General features: G+C 63.2%; 1 protein-coding gene across 13 annotated transcripts in view; it reads right to left on the bottom strand.

Annotated features, from left to right (window-relative positions):
• Positions 1-215: 215 nt before the first annotated feature.
• The window catches only part of CACNA1E (calcium voltage-gated channel subunit alpha1 E), a 366,950-nt gene continuing 345,488 nt past the window's right edge, over positions 216-21,677 (bottom strand). For 5 of the 13 annotated variants that reach the window (XM_070054894.1, XM_070054896.1, XM_070054897.1 and 2 more), the window contains 13 exons: positions 18,903-18,994; positions 18,341-18,506; positions 16,504-16,631; positions 13,421-13,517; positions 11,730-11,835; positions 11,152-11,259; positions 10,786-10,886; positions 10,566-10,672; positions 8,204-8,315; positions 6,603-6,731; positions 5,924-6,104; positions 5,103-5,293; positions 3,914-4,610 (listed from right to left, as the gene is read on the bottom strand). In XM_070054894.1, the coding sequence (XP_069910995.1) occupies positions 4,071-4,610; positions 5,103-5,293; positions 5,924-6,104; positions 6,603-6,731; positions 8,204-8,315; positions 10,566-10,672; positions 10,786-10,886; positions 11,152-11,259; positions 11,730-11,835; positions 13,421-13,517; positions 16,504-16,631; positions 18,341-18,506; positions 18,903-18,994 (2,058 nt within the window). In that variant the 3' untranslated portion in view covers positions 3,914-4,070. 13 annotated transcript variants of the gene reach the window in all.

Genomic DNA, 21,677 nt, shown 5'->3' with positions numbered 1-21,677 from the left:
ATCGTCTGCTGCTGCCCCAGAGAGCATTAGCTGCGAGCTGGGATTGACAGTGGCACTGGGACAGGGACCCAGGCACTGATGTGGGCTGCAGCTGTCGCTAGCGTCTTGACCCCTTCAGGGCCAGTGGCGCCTGTGCCCATCAGCCCAGCCCCAGCTGCCTCACTTTGGGGGGGGGGGGTCTCCCTTTCTAGTGCAGGAGCCAAGAAACAAGATGATTCTTTACAGCAAGATTTTATTTGATTTCCCCCAAAACATTAGAGTTGTTCATCTCTTTATTTGTATGGTTTCCTTTTGGATCCAAGCGAGCATTTATGTTGCAGGATTTCCGTCTGGCCCACGTGCAGTGCTGACCCTGGCTCTGGGGGAGGCGCACCGTGCTCCAGCGGCTGGCGTGGCCGTCTTCCGACGCCATCAGCAGTGCTGCCTGCAAGGAGGCGTCCTCGGGGGCTTGACACGTGTGTGCTATGCAGGTGGCAGCCTTCGAACGACACGGGCCAGGGGACCCTGCCTCTCTCTGGATGCCCATCCGCTAGGAGAGCCGGACCTTGCATCCCAAAGCACAGAGGGTGTGGACGGACTCCCTGGGGCTCTGGCTCCTGGCAGTGTCCTCTCAGGGTCAGGACAGGTGCGCCTGCAGTGTGAACGCTGGTCCTGACGCAGCACATGCCCTGAGCCGCTCACGTCCTGGGAAGGCAGATGCACCTGCTCCACGCTGGCGCCGCCATGCTGACCTGCTGAACTCAGGCTCCGGGCTGCTTCAAAGCAAGCATCTCTTCTTTCCATCCCCTGTGTCTGGAAAAGGCTTTTCTGGACTCTGCAAATCCCCTAAAGACTCAAGTCCATGGCCCTAATTCAGAACCCTGCACTGCAGCACCCCGGGACTCCCCCAGGTTCTCACAGCAGCTCCAGGAGTCCACAGACCCTGGGGGACGCTCGCAGGGATGCCCTCTGATTCGTTTCTGAGCTCAAGTACTCCTAGCCTGTGTTACTGAGGCGCTGGGCCCTAGGGCCAGGCCAGCCCGGTGTGCAGCGCTCTGCTGGGGGAGGCGGGGAGGGGGCAGCACGGAGGCCGCACCCTTGTAACTCTCCTGACCAAGTGTCCGGATGTGCTGTTACTGAGAAAGCTCAGCGTACTTTGGGGCAGCTTTTCATGGGCCAGAGGCCGACTGCCAGGCAGGAGAGCCGGAGCCGGGGCTCAGCCCTCCCACTGTTGCCCGGGGTGGAGGGACCTCCCAAAGAGCAGCAGATTCAGACACAGAACACCAGCGGGCCCTTCTGCGAAGCCCCAGAGCCACCCTGCTCCCTGTGTCCAGGCAAGCTGCACGGCAGGGCTTCCTGGGAAACCCCTGGGAGAGGATGGGGCCCACGCCTGTGGGCCCTGAGGCTCCAGCACCTCCCTCTGGCTTGGTCTGACCTCTGTGGGATGCAGAAGGCTCAAGGAGAGGGAGCCAGGGCCATGCTCTGTCCTCCGTCGGGCACCGCCGTACTGGCAGGGAGGGGACTGGGCTGCCCAGAGACTAAGAATGTGCTGAAGGCAGGGACTACTCCAGGGATCACCTCTGGTCATCTGCATGGACAGGCAGGGTCATGGCCCCTTAAGTATCTCAGGGTGGAGACTTAGAGGGTAAGTCAGCCAAACCTGGGTCTGTTTCCCTAGGGAACCTGTCTGGAGTCAACACTGGGTATGAGGGAGGGGGCTACGGCTCAGGCAGGGGAAGGCCCCACTGGGTTTCTTGGCACACACTGGCCCCAGGCCTTGAGTCACAGAAAAGCTCGTGGCAGTTCCTGAGTGTGTCCACCCCACACACACACTCACCACGATCCTACAACAGGGGTGAGATCAGACTCCAGCTTGAAACACCCAGAGTGGGCTTTAGAAACAGGATGGGATAAACAGCGGAGACAGGATTATTCCAACAGTGTCAGAAGAGGCCAATCTCCCCAGCATGAGCTTTTCCAGAGAATGCAGACATTTCAGACGGCTCAGCTCCCTGCCCAGTGAGTGGCAGGCATTGCCCCTGCAGTAAGCACCCTGCAGGCAGCCAGGCCCACCCCGGAGCATGGCCTGTGCAGGTTCGGCTGTCCCAGGCTAACATGCAGCCAAAGGCGGGGAGACGCTGGTTTCCCTGGCAGTCTCTGGCCATGTTGGGGGAGAGAAACTCTTAACCTGGGAGGGGAATGCTGCCCCCGTTCACCTGCAGCTGGGGACATGAGTAGCCCCCCCACTCCTACCCCAACCAGGGCAGCTGGCCGGGCCCACAGCCTCCCCATTCCCTGCCCTAAGTCTGGGACGTCTGGCCCTTCCAGCCCTTGCTGTTCTGAGACGGTGAGCGGGGACCTTAGCCGGGGACTGGGTGTGAGTCAGCAACCTCAGAGGGGCCCAGTGTGCCTTTCACACACGTGTCCAGACAGAAACTCTGGAAGCTCCGGACCTAATGGCCAGGAGGACGTGGCAGCGAGGGTGGATGGAGCAGAGGACCAGGTGGTGCCCAAGGAGGCCCTGGCCAGCTGTGGGATCACAGCTACACAGGGGCAGTGCAGGCAGGAAAGAGGAGTGGACTTCTTGGGCAGGGAGCTACGGAGGCCCTGGTCCCAGGCAGAGCCAGGTGCTACCAGGGGCTCTGTCCAGGTGTTCCGGAGCTCGCGTGGCTGTGTGCAGGCAGCTCCAGAACCACCTCTGGCTACTGCCACACCAGCCCGTGTCGTGTCTCCTGCTATGGGGAGGGGCTGCGTTTTCCCCAGACCCCTCCTCACTGTGCACACCAGGGAGAACTGACGCCTGGCAGACAGTGAGGCCCAGCTGGCCCAGGCACCACCTGCTGTGATGAGAAGCCGGGGCGGGGTGGGGGGTCTCAGGAGAAACCTCGCTGTGGCTGCTTTGGTTTGGGGCTGACCGTGGGTCATGAGGTTCCAGCCACATGCGGCAGGGAGGGTGAGACGGTAGCCATTGTTTCTCCAGCCACGCGGCTGGGCCTGCCTTCTGGTCAGCTGGGAGGGAACACAGCTTCAGAAGGGGGAACAGCTGGGCTGCTCCCCTGCAGGGGCCCTGGAGGATGGAGCTTTCTGGGTCCTCAGAGCCTCCCCGCTCGGAGGATCCAGGCAGGAAGGACGCCCTGCCCACACCCGAGGATCTGGGGGGATCTGGGTTCCGCCTGATGGCTTCTCGCTTCCTCGCCACCTCTGCCTGGCTTAGGAGAGGCCTAGATCTCACCACAGCAGGGCAGGAGGCGCACAGGGCCTGCACTGCTCAGAGGAGCCAGGTCCAGGTGCTGGCCCAGGCTGCCTCCACCCCAGTGTCCTCCGTGACCACCACCTGAGCCATCCCAGCTTCTTCTGCCTCTGCAGCGGGTGTGGGTCCTGCCCTCCTGGGGCAACAGCAGGGAATTGGCTCAGCACCCCCAAACTGCAGCGTGGGGTGACCTTGAGGCAGGAGGTGGCCCCGTCACATGGACACTACCCCAATCTCTCAGGGCCCCCTGGCCAATGCCTGGAGCAGCTCAGGGTGACAGGGAGTCACAGGTACCACCTGCATCACCTGCACCAGAGCCGCAGTACCGTGGTGGCCCCTGCCCAGCTCCACCTGTGCTGTCCCTGCCACAGTGGGGCAGCGGGCTATGGCTTTTCTCACCAGACCAGCCTCTCCGCCCTGGCATCCAGCGCCTGTCTCGGCAAGGCCAGCCACAGCCCTGGTGCGGGTGCAGGAGGACACCTTCCTCCTGCGGTCCCCACTGCTGCCTGGGGCAGCACACGCAGACTCGGGCCAGCCAGCTCCCTCCACTGCTCTTAGGAGAGCGGGAAGGGCCAAGGGGAAGCCGCCAGACCCTCCCTTCCCCTGGGAATAAGCCCCCGTGTCCCTGCACCTCTCTCCGCAGCAAAGAGACAGCCACCGCTGCCTTGCGAGGGGAACTGGAGCTCCAGGCTGAGCCTGGCTCCCCTGCACCCTCCTGCGTCCCAGCTCCGCAGCCTGTGTCCTGCTCCCCCTCCTCCTCCCCCCCGGGCCGCACTGGCTTCCCAATGCAGCTTGGTTTTCTCCGAGTGAGGCAGGAGCATGCATCGGAGGGGAGCGGCCTCTAGCACTTGTCCTCCTCAGTGTCACTCAGCAGGTCGCCCACAGCGCCACACAGGGCGCCCGCCCCGGGCCCCCCACGCCGGCGCCGCCGATAGTGCCCATTGGGCATCTGCCAGCTGTGCCGCAGGGGCGGGGCTGAGCCGATGGTGTTGGAGCGGCCGAGGCTGGTGGCCACTGCTGCCTCGAAGGTGAGCGTCTCCTCCTCGCCGCAGTCCGAGGCGTGGGAGTCCTCGTGCAGCGCCAGGTAGGGCTCCGAGATGTAGCGCTGGGGGGAGGCATGGGAGCCCTGGGCGCGGCGCGGGGAGTCAGAGGACTCAGGGAGGCCGACCTGGGCGCTCTCCAGGGCCGGGGAGGCCAGCAGGGAGCCCCCCTGGCTCCCGTCGGCTGGTGGAGAGAAGTTGCTGGGCTGCTGCTTCAGGGAACTGTAGGAGAGGAGTGGCCGTGGCTTCGGCGGGACAGGCGGCAGCTGCCGGCGGCTGTGTCTGGGGGTGCTGGTGTCCGAGACGGAGGGAATGGAGCTCTCGCTCAGGGAACCCGTGCCCTGCACAGGACAGAGGTGGCCGTTAGATGGAGGGCGCTGGACCCCAGCTCTACTCACGCAGAGGGCAGGGCAGTGCCGCGGGCCAGCACACCACGGCTCTGTGGGGGTGGAGCAGCTGTGGCCTTTAGGGGCGGCTCAGGGGCTGGGGAACTTGGCCTCTACCCTCCTGGGGCGGTGGCTCCAGTCAGTTCCGCTGGATGTGAAACGCCCCCTTCCCGTCTGCCCCATCTCAGCCCCAGGCCTCCCCACTGCTCATTTCGGCTGAGGGGGTCTCTGGACTCGGAGGCCCCCGACGGGGCCAGGGAGCCCTTCTGGCTAAAGGGCCGCCCTCGCCCCAACTCCCGCAAAGAGCTCTGTGCCTCTGGGTGGGGAGGCGGCCGGGAGGGGGCTCCAGACCCTTTCCAGGGCCTTTCTTGGGGGACCTGGTTTTCTTTTGGATCACCTGGGGTGCCGCAGGCCCACTCCTGTACCTGCTGCCCTGCCCACGCTCACCTGTCTGCTGGGGCTCTGTGACCGGCCCTCGCTGGGGGACCTGGATGGATGGCGCTCTGGGGAGTCCCAGTCCGCCTGGGCTCCTCGTTCCTCAGAACTGCAGCGGGACACGTCGGCGGACAGAAGATGTTCCCGCTCCTTTGACCGCCCCCGCTCTCTGCCCCCAGAACGGTGGGTGTCAGACTTGTGACCTGGGAGACACAGCAGCCGCTGGTTACGGTCAGCCCGTGTCAGGTGCCAGCTGGGGAACGGGACCTGCTGTGCACTGCGTGTTTATGTCCCCTGTGTAGACACTGATCCCTGATCCCCAGTGTGGTGGAGGTAGCTGGTCATGAGGGTGGTGCCTGTGCTGTGGACACGTGGGAGCAGCCGGGGCAGCGCTGTGTGCACGTGGAAACAGACCGTGTCCCAGCCCCCGGAGCCGTGAGGCGTGCAGGGTAAGGCTGAGGAACCCTGGCTCCCTGGGCCTTGTCCCCCACCGCGAGCCTGAGGCTCAGCTGCTTCTGGTGAGTCTTCCAGCGGTGTGGCCGGGGAGTCCATGACCTGTATGTGGGGTCACTTGGGGGGAGATGGGGCACCCCCTGCACGGCAGGCGCGCACTGCCTTTTCCATGCTGGTGCCTCTGGCAGGAGGCGGCTGGAGGCCTGCATTGTGGGGGGTGGGGGGGAGGCTCTGGGTTCTGTGCTCCGAGGATGGGCCTGTGGCAGCCTCCTGGTGGCCTTTGAGGGCTTTGGGCTGCTCTGGGATGGGGCCGACCCGGAACCCGGGGTGTGGGTATCCACCGTCCCCATCTTTATGTGCTCCTGCCATGGCCGCCTCACCCGAGTCCGAGTTGAGGCGGTGCGCCGACAGCCGCAGAGACGAGTGGTAGCTGCGGCGCCGGGACTTGTAGGTGTTGTCGCTGCTCCTCTCCATGGAGAACTCCTCGAGCCAGGAGGAGCTGGAGCGCTTATCCCGGATGGTGGAGAAGGAGCGTCTCATCGAGCCCGGGTCTGTCACCACCTGGGAGCGAGGTCTGCGTCAGCCACTGAGGGCGGCGAGCCGTGACCTCCTGGGAGTCGGCCACACGTGGACCGGAGCCACCTGCCCCGGGGGCTGGGACCCGCGAGGGCGGCAGCAGGGCCGGAGCCTGGTGGCACCTACAGTTCTGGCGCCTCTTTCCAACGCCCACCCTTGCCTGCCTCCTCAACCAGCATTTTGGTTTTTACCACAGATGTTCAAACAGCCACAGAAACTTCTTGTCTCTGTCAAAACCTGATGTGAGACTGACAGACAGAAACAAGAAGCCAGGAAACAGACGACGAAACAAGCCGTGGCCTGCACTGCTGGGACAGACGGTGACAGAGCTGTGTGGCGGCACAGGTGCTGGGGGAAGCCTGGCCCATGCCCCAGGCCAGGAGGCCAGGGGCCGCTCTCCCATACCAGGCCCAGCGCCCCTGCTGCCGACAGGAGGGGCAGGGGCGAGTTGAGGCCCCTGGGACGCCACGGGAGCAGGGTTACCTGGGGGTCCACAGTCAGACGCGGCATGGAGGAGGCCCTCCCAGCTCCCGCATGCTCCTGGGTGTCCGGAGGAAGGCGGGTGCCACGGTTAGCAGACTGCACGGTTTCTAACGCACTAACCTCTGGCTCCTGAAACAGACACAGCCACGCTCGGGGGACGGCCTCTCGCCTCCCGTGGGCTCCGCGGCTCTCAGGATGTGCATGTGAGCAGTCTTGAGAAATGTGGCACAAGCCCCTCATACCTCTGGGTGCCCCACATTAGAAAAGGGAAATCTCTCTTTAGCCTCGTATATCCAAATGTTATACAACCTGTGATAACCAATAAAAAAATTTAAGGAGAGGTTTTCTATTTACTTGGATAAATCACACATGGCTGATGGCTGTGGTACTGGGCTGGAGCCACTCCAAGTGTGAGAAGGCCGGACAGGAGAGCTCTGTGGCCATCAGTGTGCTGTGTGCAGAGCCTGTGTCCCTGCATCAGGGGCAGAGCTGCCTTGGGCACTGCTCAGGGGAGCGGCAGACATGGTGACGACACTGCCGGGCACAGGTGTCAGAGGTGGGGCGAGACACTCCACGTACACAAGTCCCCACTCACGGGGCGACACCTGCTGAGTCACAGACACGGGAACCGACAACGAGATGGACACACAGCCACACAGCTCTGGCGCAGTGACAATGACACCAACGAGCAAGTGTTCCCGCCACACACGTTGTCCACCAGCAGCTGCGAGACACCCAGCGCGCTCTTAAGAATCAAAGGTCTGTAGTGATGGCACCCTGGCCTTGGTGTGGGGTCCAGGGAGCTACCCCGAATCCCTACCTGCGTGGCGGTCGCCCCCTCACCTGGGAGTGCGCACCCCAGGGACACCTGTTCCCGCACATCACTGTAGCCCCTCCCACAGCAGCCCCCAGGGCCGCGGCTGAACCTTGAAGCCTGCAGGCCTGCCTCCACGTGAGCCACGACTCGCAGGTTCCCACCACGGAGGACCTGAGCCAGCAGCAGCGGCCAGTGCAATGCGCCAGCTCTGTGCCGGCTCTGTGAGAAGCCCGTGCGCCATGCTGTGCCGGGAGTCACATCTCGGCTCCAAGCCTGAACGCCACCCTGCGCCGGGAGGCACATCGGCTCTGTGAGAAGCCCGCGCGCCTCGCTGCACCGGGAGGCACATCGGCTCTGTGAGAAGCCCGCGCGCCTCGCTGCACCGGGAGGCACATCGGCTCTGTGAGAAGCCCGCGCGCCACGCTGCCTTCTCTCCTGCAGGCTTTACTTGCTCTTCCTGAGGTAAGGTCTCGGGCTCAGAAGGTGGCTGTGGGGCCTCGGGAACCGTTTGACCTTGGAGAAGGGTGGCCGTGAGGCTCCCCAGAGGGCAGCTCTCCAGTCACTCTTGCTCGTGACCATGGCTTTGAGAGGTGGCCACTGGCAGCGGCCATGCCATTACATGGAGCCAGAACCCCAAGGGTTCACCCGGAAGCTCCCTTTGCGGCCTGCCCAGGGGCACAGACCAGGAGGACGTGGCCTGAGGCAGGGAGGGGCCCCAGCAGGGGCCAGGAGAGAGCTTTCCTGACTGCCTGTGGCTGAGAGGAGGGGCTTCGAGATCATTCACCAGAGATCGCTGCTCCTGGAACTGCCCGTCGTCGTCTGCCGGGTCCATGCAGGTCAGCTGGAAGATCTGTGGGGAGAGCGGGCTCATCGCAGGGCATCCACTCCGGCCACCCCTGAAAGCCAAGTTGAAGTGGGGGTGAGTGACAGCCCCGGGCTCCCTGTAAGCCCCCCCCCCCCCCGACAGCTTTTTTAAGAAACAAGGGAATGCAGAGCTGCTGTCTCTCGCCTGCACCTGATACCATTCATGTCTCTGCAGCAAGAGCACCCTGTCAGCGGAGCCCTGCGAGAGACCAGCGCCAGACAGAGCCTGGTCCCGCTCAGCACCCCCGGCAGGGCACAGCAAAGTGGTACAGTCTAAACCGTGTTTTCCCACAAACTCCCACCTCAGTGACATCCCCCGTCAGCCCAACAATTCAGTCCCACTTGGTTTGCTGAACATTTATGGAGGACTGCCCACAACTGTGGGCCCAGCAGATAGCTCAGAGAGGTGCCAAGGAGAGGCAGACCCTGGGCTGGTGGCAGCTCCCATCCCAGGGGACCCACTTGAGGCTGTTCCCTGGGCGCATCCACTGCCACCCGCACAGTGGCTGTGACCCCTAAGCCTGCTCCAGAATGCAGCGTGGGCTTCTGGGCTGGGGGCACGGGGGTCAGGGCTGAGGCTGGCGGTGTGGCGGGGGAAAGGGGGAAGCTGGCCTGCAGTTGGGTCTCCTGCAGACGACTCTGTACCCAGCAGGAAGCTGGAGGCATGAGCGGACGGCCCGCGCCTTAGAAGCTGCTGGCAGCAGGTGCCCTGTGTCGATTCACACAGCGGGGAGATGTGAGGCTAGCAGAGACCACCTGGTTGCCAGGGAGGCCAGCACTGGCTCCCCACAGCCAACAGCCACAGTGCCTGCTCAGGGGTCAGCCTCGTTCCTGGTGCACCCACTTGTGGGCTTGAGGAGCCCCTGAGTCGTACACCTCGAACCCAGGCAACTGCCCTGCTTCAGAAACCTTGCTGGGCCTCTCGCCATCTTCAGGCTGAAGTCCAGAACCCTGAATGAGCTGGTGCCACCCCCAGGCCCCTTCTGGCCTCGAGGCTCAGACACGGGTGCCCCCCGGTTCAGGGTGTCTGCCTGCATTGCCTGGGAATGCAAGGGCAGGGGAGGGATTTCAGGATGAACAGCACCTCCTTAGGAACCTCTGGTTTCTGCCTCCGCTGTGCTCTCTGGGCCAGTGTTCCCAGAACTGCAGCTGACACACTGAAGAGCTGTCTTTCCCCGCTCTGCACGCTGGCCCAGAGCACCCTCCATCTCCCTGGGGCTGGCCTGGACGCGGTGGCCTGCAGTCAGCCTGTTCCTCCAGCGCCCGTTTCAGGCTCAGTCCGGAAAGGCAAAGGTCACCTCCGATTCCTCCGTCGCTGCCGTCCTTACAGCACCACGCCTGCCCCTCCGCCTCTGTCCCAGCACAGGTCTGCCCACGTGCCCGAGGCACAGGACTTGTCTCTTGCCCTACTCTGGTCAGCTCGCCTCCCCGAGGAGGCCCCCCAGTTCTGGCCTGGGGGAGGGGCTGCCCCTGCACGTGCCCCCCGCCCCCCTGCGCCCGAGCCAGAACTCGGGGAAAACTTGGGGTGGATGAAGTCAGAGTGACCCCGTGGTGGGCGGCCTGCACAGCAGACTGCGGAAGGTGGCACGGGTGTGGGTGGAGAGGAAGCGGTCCCCCTCTCTTCAACAAGGACCCGTGAGAAGGGCATGAGCCTGTCCCGTGAGCTCAGCCAGTGGAGGCCCACAGCCTCGGCCCCCCGCTCATGGAGCAGCTCCCCACAATTGCCTGAGCTGTGCCAGGTGGCGACACTGGTTCCCCCAAGAACTCAGAGCACCAAGCCACCTCAAAGATCCACACGCCCTGGGGGGTGGGGGGTGACACAGGCCCTCAGGGGCCGGGCTGGCAGGGAGGTAACGTCGTGTGAGAAGCAGACGCTGGGGCCAGGCTGGGGCTTGGCTCTGCTGTGTTATTTTTTTGAACCTAAAACCCCTTTTCTCATCAGGATAACTCAATGCAGTAGAGACACAGGGTCAGAAACAACAGATCCCAGTTTCGCCACCATAACCACACGGCTTCCGGCAGTATGTACATACGAGCTCTCAGTTGCATCTCGGGACATCAGTGCACGCGCCAGGGTGAGCTGGTGACAAGGGGCAGGTGGAGGGCGACGGCCTCCTTGCGACAGCACGGCGCTGCAGCCCCCTCCACCTCCCCTTCACGGGGCTCCTGCTCTTTGCAGCGGCCACCTGGACACACCTGTTTGCTTTTCTCAGACCCCTGCTGGACAGCCACCCCGGGGACACTCCGCCCGCCACACGGGTGAGGAGTCTGGCTCTACTCACAGGCCTGCAGGGGGGCCCTGCGGGAGGCAGGGCAGGGCCTTGGCGTTGGCGATGATTTCCTGGGGCAGAGAGGAGGGCTCCATGCGCTGGAACATGGGTGCGTTTTTCTGTGTGAAAGGGAACAAAGGGGGCCGTGACTTGGTGGGACCCACAGGCAGAACTCAGCGCACGACTGACACCGTGTCAGGTGCCAGCCCTTGGTCTGGCCCCGGCCCCTCACCTGCTCCTCCAGCTGCCGCCTCTGCTTCTTCACCTTGCTCTGTTTGTAATAGTCCATGATCATCATCGCTGCGTAGATTTTGCCCACAGTCAGGTCAGAGGCTAAAAGCAGACATGTAGGGTGGTGCTACATTAAGGGCTGGCAGCTGGCAGGCTCCCGTGTGCCCGGCTCTGAAGACAGCGCAGGCCTAAGCCCAGGGCGGCAGCGCCAGTGAGCATCGCCTGCTCCCCGTGCAGACTCCCGTGTCCGAGCACCCACCACCTGTCTTGTGAGTTTGCAGGGGGTGTGGTGCCCCTCCCCACACGGCCCCATCCTAAAACTGCCACCATTAACCTCCGGCTCTCCCTTGGTGTGCTGGGCCCCCACCTTTGGGCATGGGCACCAGCAGGTCCAGCATCTTCTGGGACAGGTGGGGCCAGATGGCCAGGGTCTCCTTCTGCAGCTCTGAGTCCAGCTGTTGCCGGTCTGCACCCCCTGCGGTCACAAGGGCAGTGTGTCAGAGGCGGGGAACTCGGGCCACAGCAGGGGGCACGGCACCTGTGGGAGGGGTTCTCGGCACCAGGGGCTGTGCAGGCCCGGCTGGGGTCTTTCTGCCCAAGGAAGCAGAACGCGGCGGCGACAGCTCAGTGCTTCTCACGGAGGCCACAGTGGCTTCCTTGCTGGTCTCACAGGTCAGAGAAGGAACGCAGTGGGCTGGCGTGAGCCATCCTGCTGGCTGGATTTTAAGGGGACACTGGTCAGGTCCCCCAAGGAGACACCCAGGATGGAGGAGAGTGGCCACGTGAGGACAGGAGGCCTGGTGCCCGTGTGGGTGTTGGCACAGCATGCACTCCCTGCGGACGAGGCCAGGCCCCTAACGCCTGGTTTCCGGGTCACAGCACCGTGGAGTCCTCGGGGGCAGCGGTCAGGGTGAGCCGCTCTGCAGCCCCCAGGCCCCTGCTTACCTTTGGCAATCTTGATGTCCAGGGCTGTGCGGATCAGGGCCATGAGCGTGGACGTGAAGTGGACCGTCATGTCCTCGGCCACCGGCATGTTCATCAGCACCAACCTCTGCGAGAGAAGAAACAGCAGCAAACAGCAGCGAGAGCAGCTCGGTGAGGTGGGAGGGAAGGCGCGGCCCCACGCAGACACAAGGGGTGAGGATCCCGTCCCTCTCCTCTCCCGCATGTTCCTGAAGCCACTTCTCAGGGGAGGGAGCCAGCTCTGGGAGGTGGCTCCAGCCCCTGTCTCCGGTGCTTCCACAGCCTGACAGCAGCTGGAAGGCGGCCGGGGACGGGCTTGGCTCATCTGACGCGAGGGAGGCGTCCTAGTGGCCCCTTTTGAGCCTTGCAGATGTAGGATTTGCCAGCCCAGACCGAGCATGCATGGTCCTGGGAAGAGGCAGAGCGGGGAGGGCGGGAGGGGTGCACACAGGCTCGGGGGTGGGGAGGGCAGGAGAGCGCGAGGGCCCAGGCAGCAGCAGGTGGGCAGGCCCTGTCCCCTCGCCCACGGGGAGGTCTGACTGAAATGGCCAAGTCCACGGCCTAGAGAGCAGTGGCTTTGGCAGTTCCTGACTCCCTTCAACCTCTGCTACTCTCCTTCCTCAGTGAGTTTCCTCCCAAAAGGCCAAGAACTTGGGGCCGCGTCCCAGGGCCTGGGACCTGTGGATGTGGCTGCCGTGGACAAGGGGATGGCAGCCCTGCATGGAGCCGCATGCTGGGGCGGGCGAGGGTCCCTGGTGTCACGTCCCAGAGAGGTGCTCCCTGGAGCCCTGCGGGAGAGCCCCCCGGCCAGTGTGCCTCTAGGACATCTGTGTGGGTGCAGGAGGCTCCCTGTGTGGCACAGGGTCCTCTCTGCCTTCCTCAAGCTCCTCCAGAGGGGTCCCGGGACTGTGCTGTGTGCCTAGACCCTGAGGGGCTGCCATGTTCTCCAGGGGGGTCCCGGGACTGTGCTGTGTGCCTAGACCCTGAGGGGCTGCCATGTTCTCCAGGGGGGTCCCGGGACTGTGCTGTGTGCCTAAACCCTGAGGGGCTGCCATGTTCTCCAGGGGGGTCCCGGGACTGTGCTGTGTGCCTAGACCCTGAGGGACTGCCATGTTCTCCAGGGGGGTCCCGGGACTGTGCTGTGTGCCTAGACCCTGAGGGGCTGCTGCTGCTGCTTGGTGCAGCTCTACAGCATCTGCAGGGTGTGGAGCACACCTCAGCCCTGGCTGACAGCACCTGAGGGCGGTGGGGGGCCAGGCACACTCCCTGCTGAGTCAGCTCCTGTGCCTCAGGGCTCAGGGCTCTCAGAGCAAGGGCAGGCGGGCTGCAGGGGGAGGGAGCTGCACTCCTCAGCCGCCCTGGGATCCAGCTGCTCCTCCTCCTCCTACAGATGTGTGCTGGTGCCACGCTCAGCCGCAGGATCCTTTCCCTGAGCTCTGCGAGCTGTGCTGCTACGGGCAGACGTTCCGCTCCCCCCAGAGGAAATGCACCTTCCACGCAGGCCACAGCTGTGGACGCAGCTGCACAGGAGGCCTGTGCTTCCTGCAGCCGGCCTCAGCAGTGCTGGGCTCCTGCCTCTGGGGGTCTCCTCCTCCCCTCCCCCGCCCGCCCTGGCCCAGCACTGCCCCTGTCCTGCGGGCTCCAGCCAGAGAGGAAGGAAGGGGGTGCTCTACCTTATATGCCACTTTGGAGGGGCATCTCTTGCCGAGGCCTAGCGGCGGCGACATGAGAGTCAGCATTTCGTACATCTCAGTGTAATGGATGCGGCCACTGCGTGGGCAGGGGTGGGGCGGGATGGGGCGGGAGGTGGGGGGATGCAGAGGGAGAGGAGAGCATTCCCAGAGCAGAACAGAACAAACGAGATATACAGAAAACAGGAGGAGAGAAGAAACAAGACGGACAAACGGGAGAAGAACAGGAGACCTGTTATTCAGGCAGGCTGGAGGTGGCTGGTCCTGGTGCGGTTTATAGCTCGCCCCGCCCCGCAGACCCGGGAGCAGGCAGAAGCCTCACTGCTCCCCCACTGGCACCACCCCAGCGCCCCACCACCCACACAGTGCCAGCTGTTTCCCATCCCCAGGGCCGTGGGCGAGCGGTATAAACCGGATAGACGGCACTCCCAGGGGTGGGCCTCCCCTGGGGGAGCGCTGTGTATCCCCGCGGGGGTGTGTGCGGCAGGAGGCGGCGGCTCGAGGTGGAGGTGGCGGGTGGTGGTCAGTCAGGGGCGGCTGTGGCTTCCACCTGGCTCTGAGGATGAGAGCGCTCTCCCCAGAGGCCCCAGGGCCGACATGCTGGGCGGGGGAGATGGCCAGGAGGAGCGGGGCGCCGGCGTGCCATGCTGCCCCAGCGCCCGCATGCGGCTGCAGCTCCCCCGAGGTGAGTTTAAAGAGTTTCAGCAGCGGCCCCCAGGGCAGATCTGCACCTGGTAGGCTCGGCCTGAGACGGGGCTCCTGCAGAGACACAGGGCAGCGGGAAGTCCCCAAGGGGCACCCTAGACTGCACCAAGAGATCGGCCCCAGATCTGCGCCTCTGGCTGCTGGCCCCTCTCGCCTCCTGTTGACCCACAGCTTTCCTAAGCAGCTGGGAGGGTGCAGAGCCTGGAGCCACACCTGGAGGTGCCAGGAGGGCCAGGCCGGCGCCTGGCAGCCACCGCAGGCGTCCCTGGCCCAGCGAGGGAGGAGGGCGCGTGCGGCTACGTCAGGCCCACCTTCCCTGTACCCCCTCCCCCAAACAAGGGCCTTTCTCCCTGACCTAACAGCTGTTGGTTTGGGGGAGGCTTTGGGCCTCTTTAAACTCAAAGGAAAGCAACATGAGGGTTCCCTCATGTGCACAGCGTGGTGAGCAGAGGATGGAAGAGGGTTGGGGGCCGCGCCCCCCGCAGTCGTGGCCGGGGACCGGGAGGCAAACCTTGCAAGCCACCCTGTAGGGGCAGTTCTCTCCCAGGCCCAGAGGCGGCGAGATCGCCCGCACTAATTTGTACATATCCTTATACGGGAGCCTGCCGCTGCAAAGGAAGCACAGGGATTAATCAGGACCCTCCGAGAGGGTGGCCACGACCCCAGCATCGCCACCGCCAGGACGGCCGCAGGAGGCAGGGGAAAGCCAGACCCGGACAGGCTGAGAGCCGCCACCTCGCCGGAGCACACGGCCCAGCCAGTGCCGAAGGAGCCGACTGCTGAGGTCCCTGCAACGGGCAGCGGGAGCCCTGCCAGCTCCTCTTCCCAGGCAGGGGCAGTGGGAGGCCAGCATCTTTCTGCTGACAGTGAAAGGCAAACCTCCTGCCAGGTTAGGGAGCGAGCAGTGGGGGGCTCTGCTGGACACCTGCCGGGACCTTGTTCAGAGAGTGGCCCGGGAGGGAGCCATGGACACTGCCCCAGACTCAGCCAGGGCTCCAGGACAAGGCGGCCTCTCCTGCAAACCTGCCAGAGGGCTCTGGCTCCCAGAGTAACAGGTCACCAAGGACTTGCTGTCAACAGCCCAACCATGTTCCCACGGTCTCCACTGAAATGGCCAGCTCATGAGCTCTGTGCCAGGCGGTGCTACACCCAGGGCCACCCTTCCCGGCTCCGAGAGCTGTGAGAGGAGGCAATCTAACCATGCGTGCTTTATTGTGCTTCCTGCGTGCACCTATCCTGGCGACGCTGGTTCTGTTCTGCTGGTCCTGGCTGACCCCTCTTTTGAAGACACCAAGCCCACCGTGACCAGCAGGGGTCGCTCTGTGACCTGCATGGCAGGCAGCAGCCAATACTCTCCTGGTCTCTTCTCTCAGGATCAGTCCTCCGGGGAAGAGGGGAGGCACCAGCACCCAGGTGAGGCCCAGGGACGTGCGTGTTCTCTCAGGTGACTCCAGAGCCCCGTCCTGGGTTCCGATGGCCTGGCCAGACACAGTCGTCGGTCCCTGACTCAAGTTGCATTTCCACTTGGTCAACTACAGCAACAGTCCCACGGTGCCTTGGTGTGTGTGCCCTCACACCTGCGAGGGCCGAGAGCCGCCTGGGACCCTGGGCACTCTTCTCGGCTCAGGCCCTGTGTGACCCAAGTCCTAGCTTCCCAGGGAGGCCATGTGGGGGAGGGCTCCAGGGGGCGCAATCTGCCTGTCCTGGAGAGGTAGTGGCATTTCTTGTGTTTTCTGAGGGGACCAGAGTGGGTAGGTTGATGAGCACCTGTAGCCCCCTCACCCTGTCATTGTTCAGACAGTGACACTCTTGAGAGTGAGATGCTTTGGTGGTGTTTCACCCTGAGGGCCACACCACCCGGCACACGTGGTCACCTCTTCCTTGTGTGACCGTGGCTGCAGACGGTGCACACGCCGAGTCTCTGAGCTAGCCCTGCCTAATGCCTCCGAGGTGCCACACCCCAGGAGCACTGGGCAGGAAAGGGGTCCCTGCACATGGCTCTGAGGGAAGGGCTGGGAGAGCAGCCGGTTTCTAGGGTGCACCTCAGACTAGGACACACCTCAGAGTTCCCTCCAGCGTCCCTGTGGCGTGGATGGAGAGGAACCCGAGAAAGTCCCAGCCTGAAAAGCCCTCACCAGAGTCCCCCAGCAAGGAAGAGAGGGGTCCTGGGCCACAGGGGTGGGGCGAGGCCTGTGGGGTGGGATCGGCATCGGAGAAGCCGGGGCTCCGGGGTTGGGCCAGAGGCCGATGGCCCGCAGGAAGCACCTCCCCTCCTGGAGCAGGCACACGTTTTGGCAGCTCTGATCCCAGCCTCTTCCCTGAGAACTCTGGGCCCCGGGGCAGCCGTGCGGCAGACATACCATGCGGCCCGGTCATACTCTGCCCAGACACGCACGAACTCGTCCAGGTGGTGCGGCCCCAGGATGGAGGAGTCCCGCGTCAGGTACTCAAAGTTGTCCATGATGACGGCTACGAACAGGTTGAGCATCTGGGGGTGAGGTAGGGGGCAGTGCTGAGTTCACAGGCAAACAGGCGCCAGGCAGACGAGAGCCCCCAGGTCGGTAAGGCCAGGGTCCCTGCTGAATGGGGACTTGGGGTCATTGTGCAGGCGTCACCGCCTCTCCTCTCTGTGTAGTCACGGAATCACCGTCCACTCAGACTCACAGGGCTTAGCTGGAGACACCCACACAGACACACCCAAAATGCTTTTCCAGGTTTCTACTTAATCTGGTCAGGTTGACCCCTAGAGTTAACCATCACCTGGTTTCAAGCTCCCTACTGGTCTGGATTGTTCTAGACCTGTGGCACAACCTAGCAGCCAGCACCCTGCCCCCACCAGGAAGCATGGGGCAGAGGGGCACTCCCTAGCTGCTCCGCAGGCCACGGCTGCCAGCTGGGCCTGCCTCCAGCCCTCCTCCACGTGCAGGGACCCAGTGTCCCTCCCGGGCGAGCCCACACGAGGGGGTTTCCATCGCCCCCGGGCGCGAGCCTCTGTCTCTGCGATGGGAGCCATGGAGAACACACTCCTTGGCATACTAACTCCAATGGAAGCTGTCCCCACCACCACTTGGCATCTGTGCCTCATGTGGTGCGTGTTCACACCTGGTTCCTGTCCTGGGTGCTCTCCCGCCTTCTGGAGGTGTCAGGCCACCACTGAGAGCCACACGTGTGCACGGAGCTCTGCAGTGGACACCGTGAGGGGCTGGCACAGCCAGGCCGTCCTGGGCCATCAGCCTGAAGAGCAGCACCCACCCATCCCCAGTCGTGGCATGGCTGCCTTGAGTTCTTTTATTTCCTCATGAAGAACTTAAACCACGCAAGGTAAAACCGAGGCCTCCATGCCGGTCTGTTTTGCACTGTCAGTGAGTGCCCCCACGACTGTGGTGACTGGGGATGGGCCTTGCTCAGCGCCAGCCTTTTCCTAGTCACTCAGTAAAAATGTGATGTTGGGAATGAATGAAGTTACAACTGCCAGCAGAGGTGTCCCGAGTTTCCCGTCAGCTGTCACATTACATGTCTCACCACAGAACTGGCACGCGTGTCAGCTCACGGTATACACGCCTGCCTCATCCAGTCATCTGTGCCCCTGTTCGATGGACTCCAACCAGGCAAGCGCCACCCCAGCTGAGGCTGATGCAATGGGGCAGTCCAGTTGCCAGCTGCTCCCTCCCCCCAAAAGCCAGAAAGCTGCGACGATTTGGCCCCTGGGACCACCCTGAAGAGGCAGCCACGTTTTCCTACACTGCCATGATGCTGGCCACTGAGCTGTACCACACTGTGGTCTGCTGTGCAGACGGGGCATCAGCAGCGAGGCTGAGCTGAGGGCACCTGGGTGGCCAGGATCATGCCTCACCTGTCTGTGCTGTCTGTGCCCTGTGTCACAGAGGGGAGCTTGGGATGCCGGCGTTGACTGGAGAAGGCACTTGGGCCTTCTGGCCTCCTCTCCGGGAGGCGGTCACACCCAGGGCACGCCTACAGGTTCTCACCTTACACTCTTTTCACACACGGTTCAGAAACCTCCCAGAGTTAAGGTCCCCTCAGCCCAACTCGTGACGCCCAGGGCACGAGAAAGCGTATTTCCCACGGGCCGTCCCGGATGGGCCCTGCCCAGCAGCAGCCGCGGCTAAGGCTGGAGGCAGCCACGGGCATCCCCTGTGCAGGGGCCTGGGTGGGGATGGCCACAGCCGGGTTACTCACCAGGAAGGAGCAGAAGAAGATGAAGGAGACAAAGTAGACGTAGGCGAGGTCAGTGCCGCAGCGCTCACTCTCCTGCTGGCCGGAGGGCGCGGTGGTGTCCGGCTCACAGCCCTTCTCCCCCAGGCACGACAGCATGATCTCCTGCCAGGCCTCCCCCGTGGCACTCCTGGGCCCCAGAGTGCCTGGTCAATGGCAGCAGCAGGCCCACCCCTCTCTGCCCCACAGCTCCTGCCCGCACACGACCCCACCCTTTCCGAGTGCTGAGCATCCCCAGGGTCTGTCCTGGATTCTGCCACCACCCACGGCCAGTGGGGGGGGCCACTCCTGGACTCAGCAGCCTGGCCACAGGGCTGCATCCACAGGCGACTGCCCTCGCCCACCGTGCCGCCCTCTGGAGCAGGCACTGGTGGGACTTTCCACGTCTCTGTCCCTGGGGCAGTGTCCCCTGCATGCAGAGGACACGGGACAGAGGAACAAAGGGAGTGGCAGGAGGGTCACGCAGGCCCTCCCCCACTCGGAAGGCTACAGTTCGGCCACCGCACAGTCGGCCCACAGCAGGTACCTGAAGAGCAACATGAGGGACCCGAAGAAACTGCGGAAGTTGTTGTGCCGGTTGATGTGGCTCTCTTCATCTAGTCTGATGTTTCCGAAGACCTTGGCAAGAAAACCACAGACGGCAGGGATGTCACGGGGCTGAGTGGGAGCTGGACACCACTGCGGGCTGCTGGAGCCCGTGCCTGCCTCCCGACAAGCCCAGGAGCTCAGCCCACTCTGCGGGAGCAGTCCCTGTCCCCGTCATGGCAATTCTGTCTGCACACAGTGGTCTTATTCCCACAGCCCCCGTCCCCGGGGCCTAACTGTGAGCCAGCCTGGGACACACCGTGTCCACACACAGGTCCGTGCAGCCGTGAGCCAGCTGGGGACACACCGGCTCCCACGGCAGGGGTTGGACTCAGGATCCGAGGATGGCGGCGTCTGTGTGTGCAGGGCTGTTCACGGCCTGGGCCAGAGAAGCAATCCCACCTCCTCAGATGCGCTTCCTCCAGAGGCCACGCCCCGGACACAGCATCCACAAGCATGCACGAGGGGGCTTCGTGTACTTTAGGAAGCCCCAGGAAAACAAGCCTGACTTTATGTCGATGCAGGAATTCTGACTCATGCCCATTTTGTACTTTGATGAGACACGTATCTCAGGAACTTTTTGAAGACTTCTTATATTCATGGATTTCAAAGCATTCTTGCAGCAACATAATCTTGTAACTCCATTCTCTGTGAACCTTTGCAGCACCCCATGCACATCATCTAAGAGACCCGAATCTCACATCAAAGCAACTTGATACTCATGAGCGAAAACAGAGCCCAGGAAAATAGGACGGAGAGGTCAGAACAGGTGGGTACTTGGAGAGGAAAGAGAAATGGTTTGGGACAGAGCTGGCTCCAGAGTAAGCCTTAGAATGTGGCCTGGTGTGAGTTCAGAGACGAGGCAGCCAGCTGACATCTGACCCGTGCCACGCATGTAGTGCTGCCCAGAGCCCCCTCCCAGGCACCCTCTCCCCAGCCCCGACCTCCCTCACAAGGCACGGCCTGCGCCACCTGTGCCTGGGTCACTTCTGCAGCCACTGAGGCAAAGCTCAGTCCACGTGTAACCTGCTGCACTTTCCCTCACAGGTGCAAACGCCCCTCATGTGCTGGGAACACACACTGGAGGAACTTGGTCTGCCCACCGCAGTTGCTTGGAAGCTTGCTCCCAGCAAGACACCACCTGCCTCTCAGTAGGGTGCAGGTGGCAAGTTAGACAGCAGTCAGGAAGAACAGAAAAGGGAGAGGCCCTAAAGTGACAAGGAGCACAAGGGATGGCGCCGCGTCCTGGTGATGGCACGTGGGTGCAGCTCTCCGGCACCCTCAGCCTGCAAGCACATCTTTCCCCAGAATCCCACTCTCGAGCTCTTCTCCCCTAGGACTTCTGGACCCATCATCACCTGTGGTTGTCTGGGGTTTGCCAATCCCCCAACCTACTGTGAGCCAGCCAGGGACACACCGTGTCCACACACAGGTCCGTGCAGCCGTGAGTCAGCCAGGGACACACCGTGTCCACACACAGGTCCGCGCAGCCGTGAGCCAGCCGGAGACACACTGTGTCCACACACAGGTCCGCGCAGCCGTGAGCCAGCTGGGGACACACCGTGTCCACACAGTCTGTGCAGTAGTCAGGGGAAAAAGCCGAGTGTTTTCTAAGGAAGCTTTCAGATTTTGGGAAGGGAGCCTTTCAATATCTTTTGTTTTTCTTTTAGCCTCTCAGTGCCCTCAGGGGTGAGGCTGAGGTCAGTCTTGGTGGCCATCACACGGCTTTACCACAGCCGACGCCTGTGGACCGTCCACACTGGCTGCCCCGTCCTGGCAGTGGCTGTCAGAGGTTCACTGACTGGGCGACTGCACAGCTCCTCTAGGGCTGAGCCGGGGCGGAACACCTCACCCCAGCAGTGGGAGCCCTGGGTCCTTGCCGCACCCCCCACCCCCCCCCGCCTGGTGGCCCCGGCTCTTACTGCCAAGCCTTCTACTAGAGGCCTTCAGAAGGTCGTAGTAACTGCTGCCGTTCACGTTCCTGGAAAAGCTCGTGCTCAGTCCCCCGTCTCTGCTTAGTGTGGCTGCTGGAAGCCGTCTGGGGAACGAGCCAGGCTTACAGCAGCCCGGGGATGGCCCACTGACCCCAAGTCACGTCTCTGGGTTATGAGCACGGGCTTTCCAGGAGGTCTAAGGGGAATAAAATGTCAGGACTGGATGGCTCCCACCTCTCGCTGAAGGGCCAAAGAAATACTTGGGTCTGCCTGTCTGGGTGTGTGAGGCGCTGTCAGCGGCTGTGCTTCACACAGAAGCGAGCGGAAGTCCCAGCTCCCCGCCGGCTGTCTCAGAACCCAAGCCCTTTCCACGTGGCTTCACCTCACCAAGCCCCCAGAGGAAAGACAACGCACCAAGAAGACTTCGACATCCCCGCTGGAAACCTCAGCCACAACCTCCCAGGCTCCCTCCCGTCCCTGCACGCACACGCACACACACACACACACGCACACACATCCACAGTCTCCAGCACACCAAGGAATCCAAGCACAGGCGAGTGCGGTGTCGCGGGCACAGCAGCCAGCGCTGAACATGGCGCATCCTCACCCATCCTGCTCACATAGCAGAGGGAAAGAGCCGAATCTGACCAGTCTTTATTTGGCTGTTGATATTTTGATTCTAGAACCAAATATTTCTGAGTCGGGAGGGGCTCAGAAGTCACAGCAGCAATTCCACTGCCCGCACGGCTGACACCACCGGAATCTTCCGGAACATCTCCAGG

This window comes from Oryctolagus cuniculus, chromosome 13 (assembly GCF_964237555.1).
Source record: "Oryctolagus cuniculus chromosome 13, mOryCun1.1, whole genome shotgun sequence".
In the NCBI taxonomy this organism is placed as follows: domain Eukaryota; kingdom Metazoa; phylum Chordata; class Mammalia; order Lagomorpha; family Leporidae; genus Oryctolagus; species Oryctolagus cuniculus.
The sequence above is the reverse complement of the archived record's forward strand: the minus strand, read 5'-3'. Positions and strand labels throughout refer to the sequence as shown.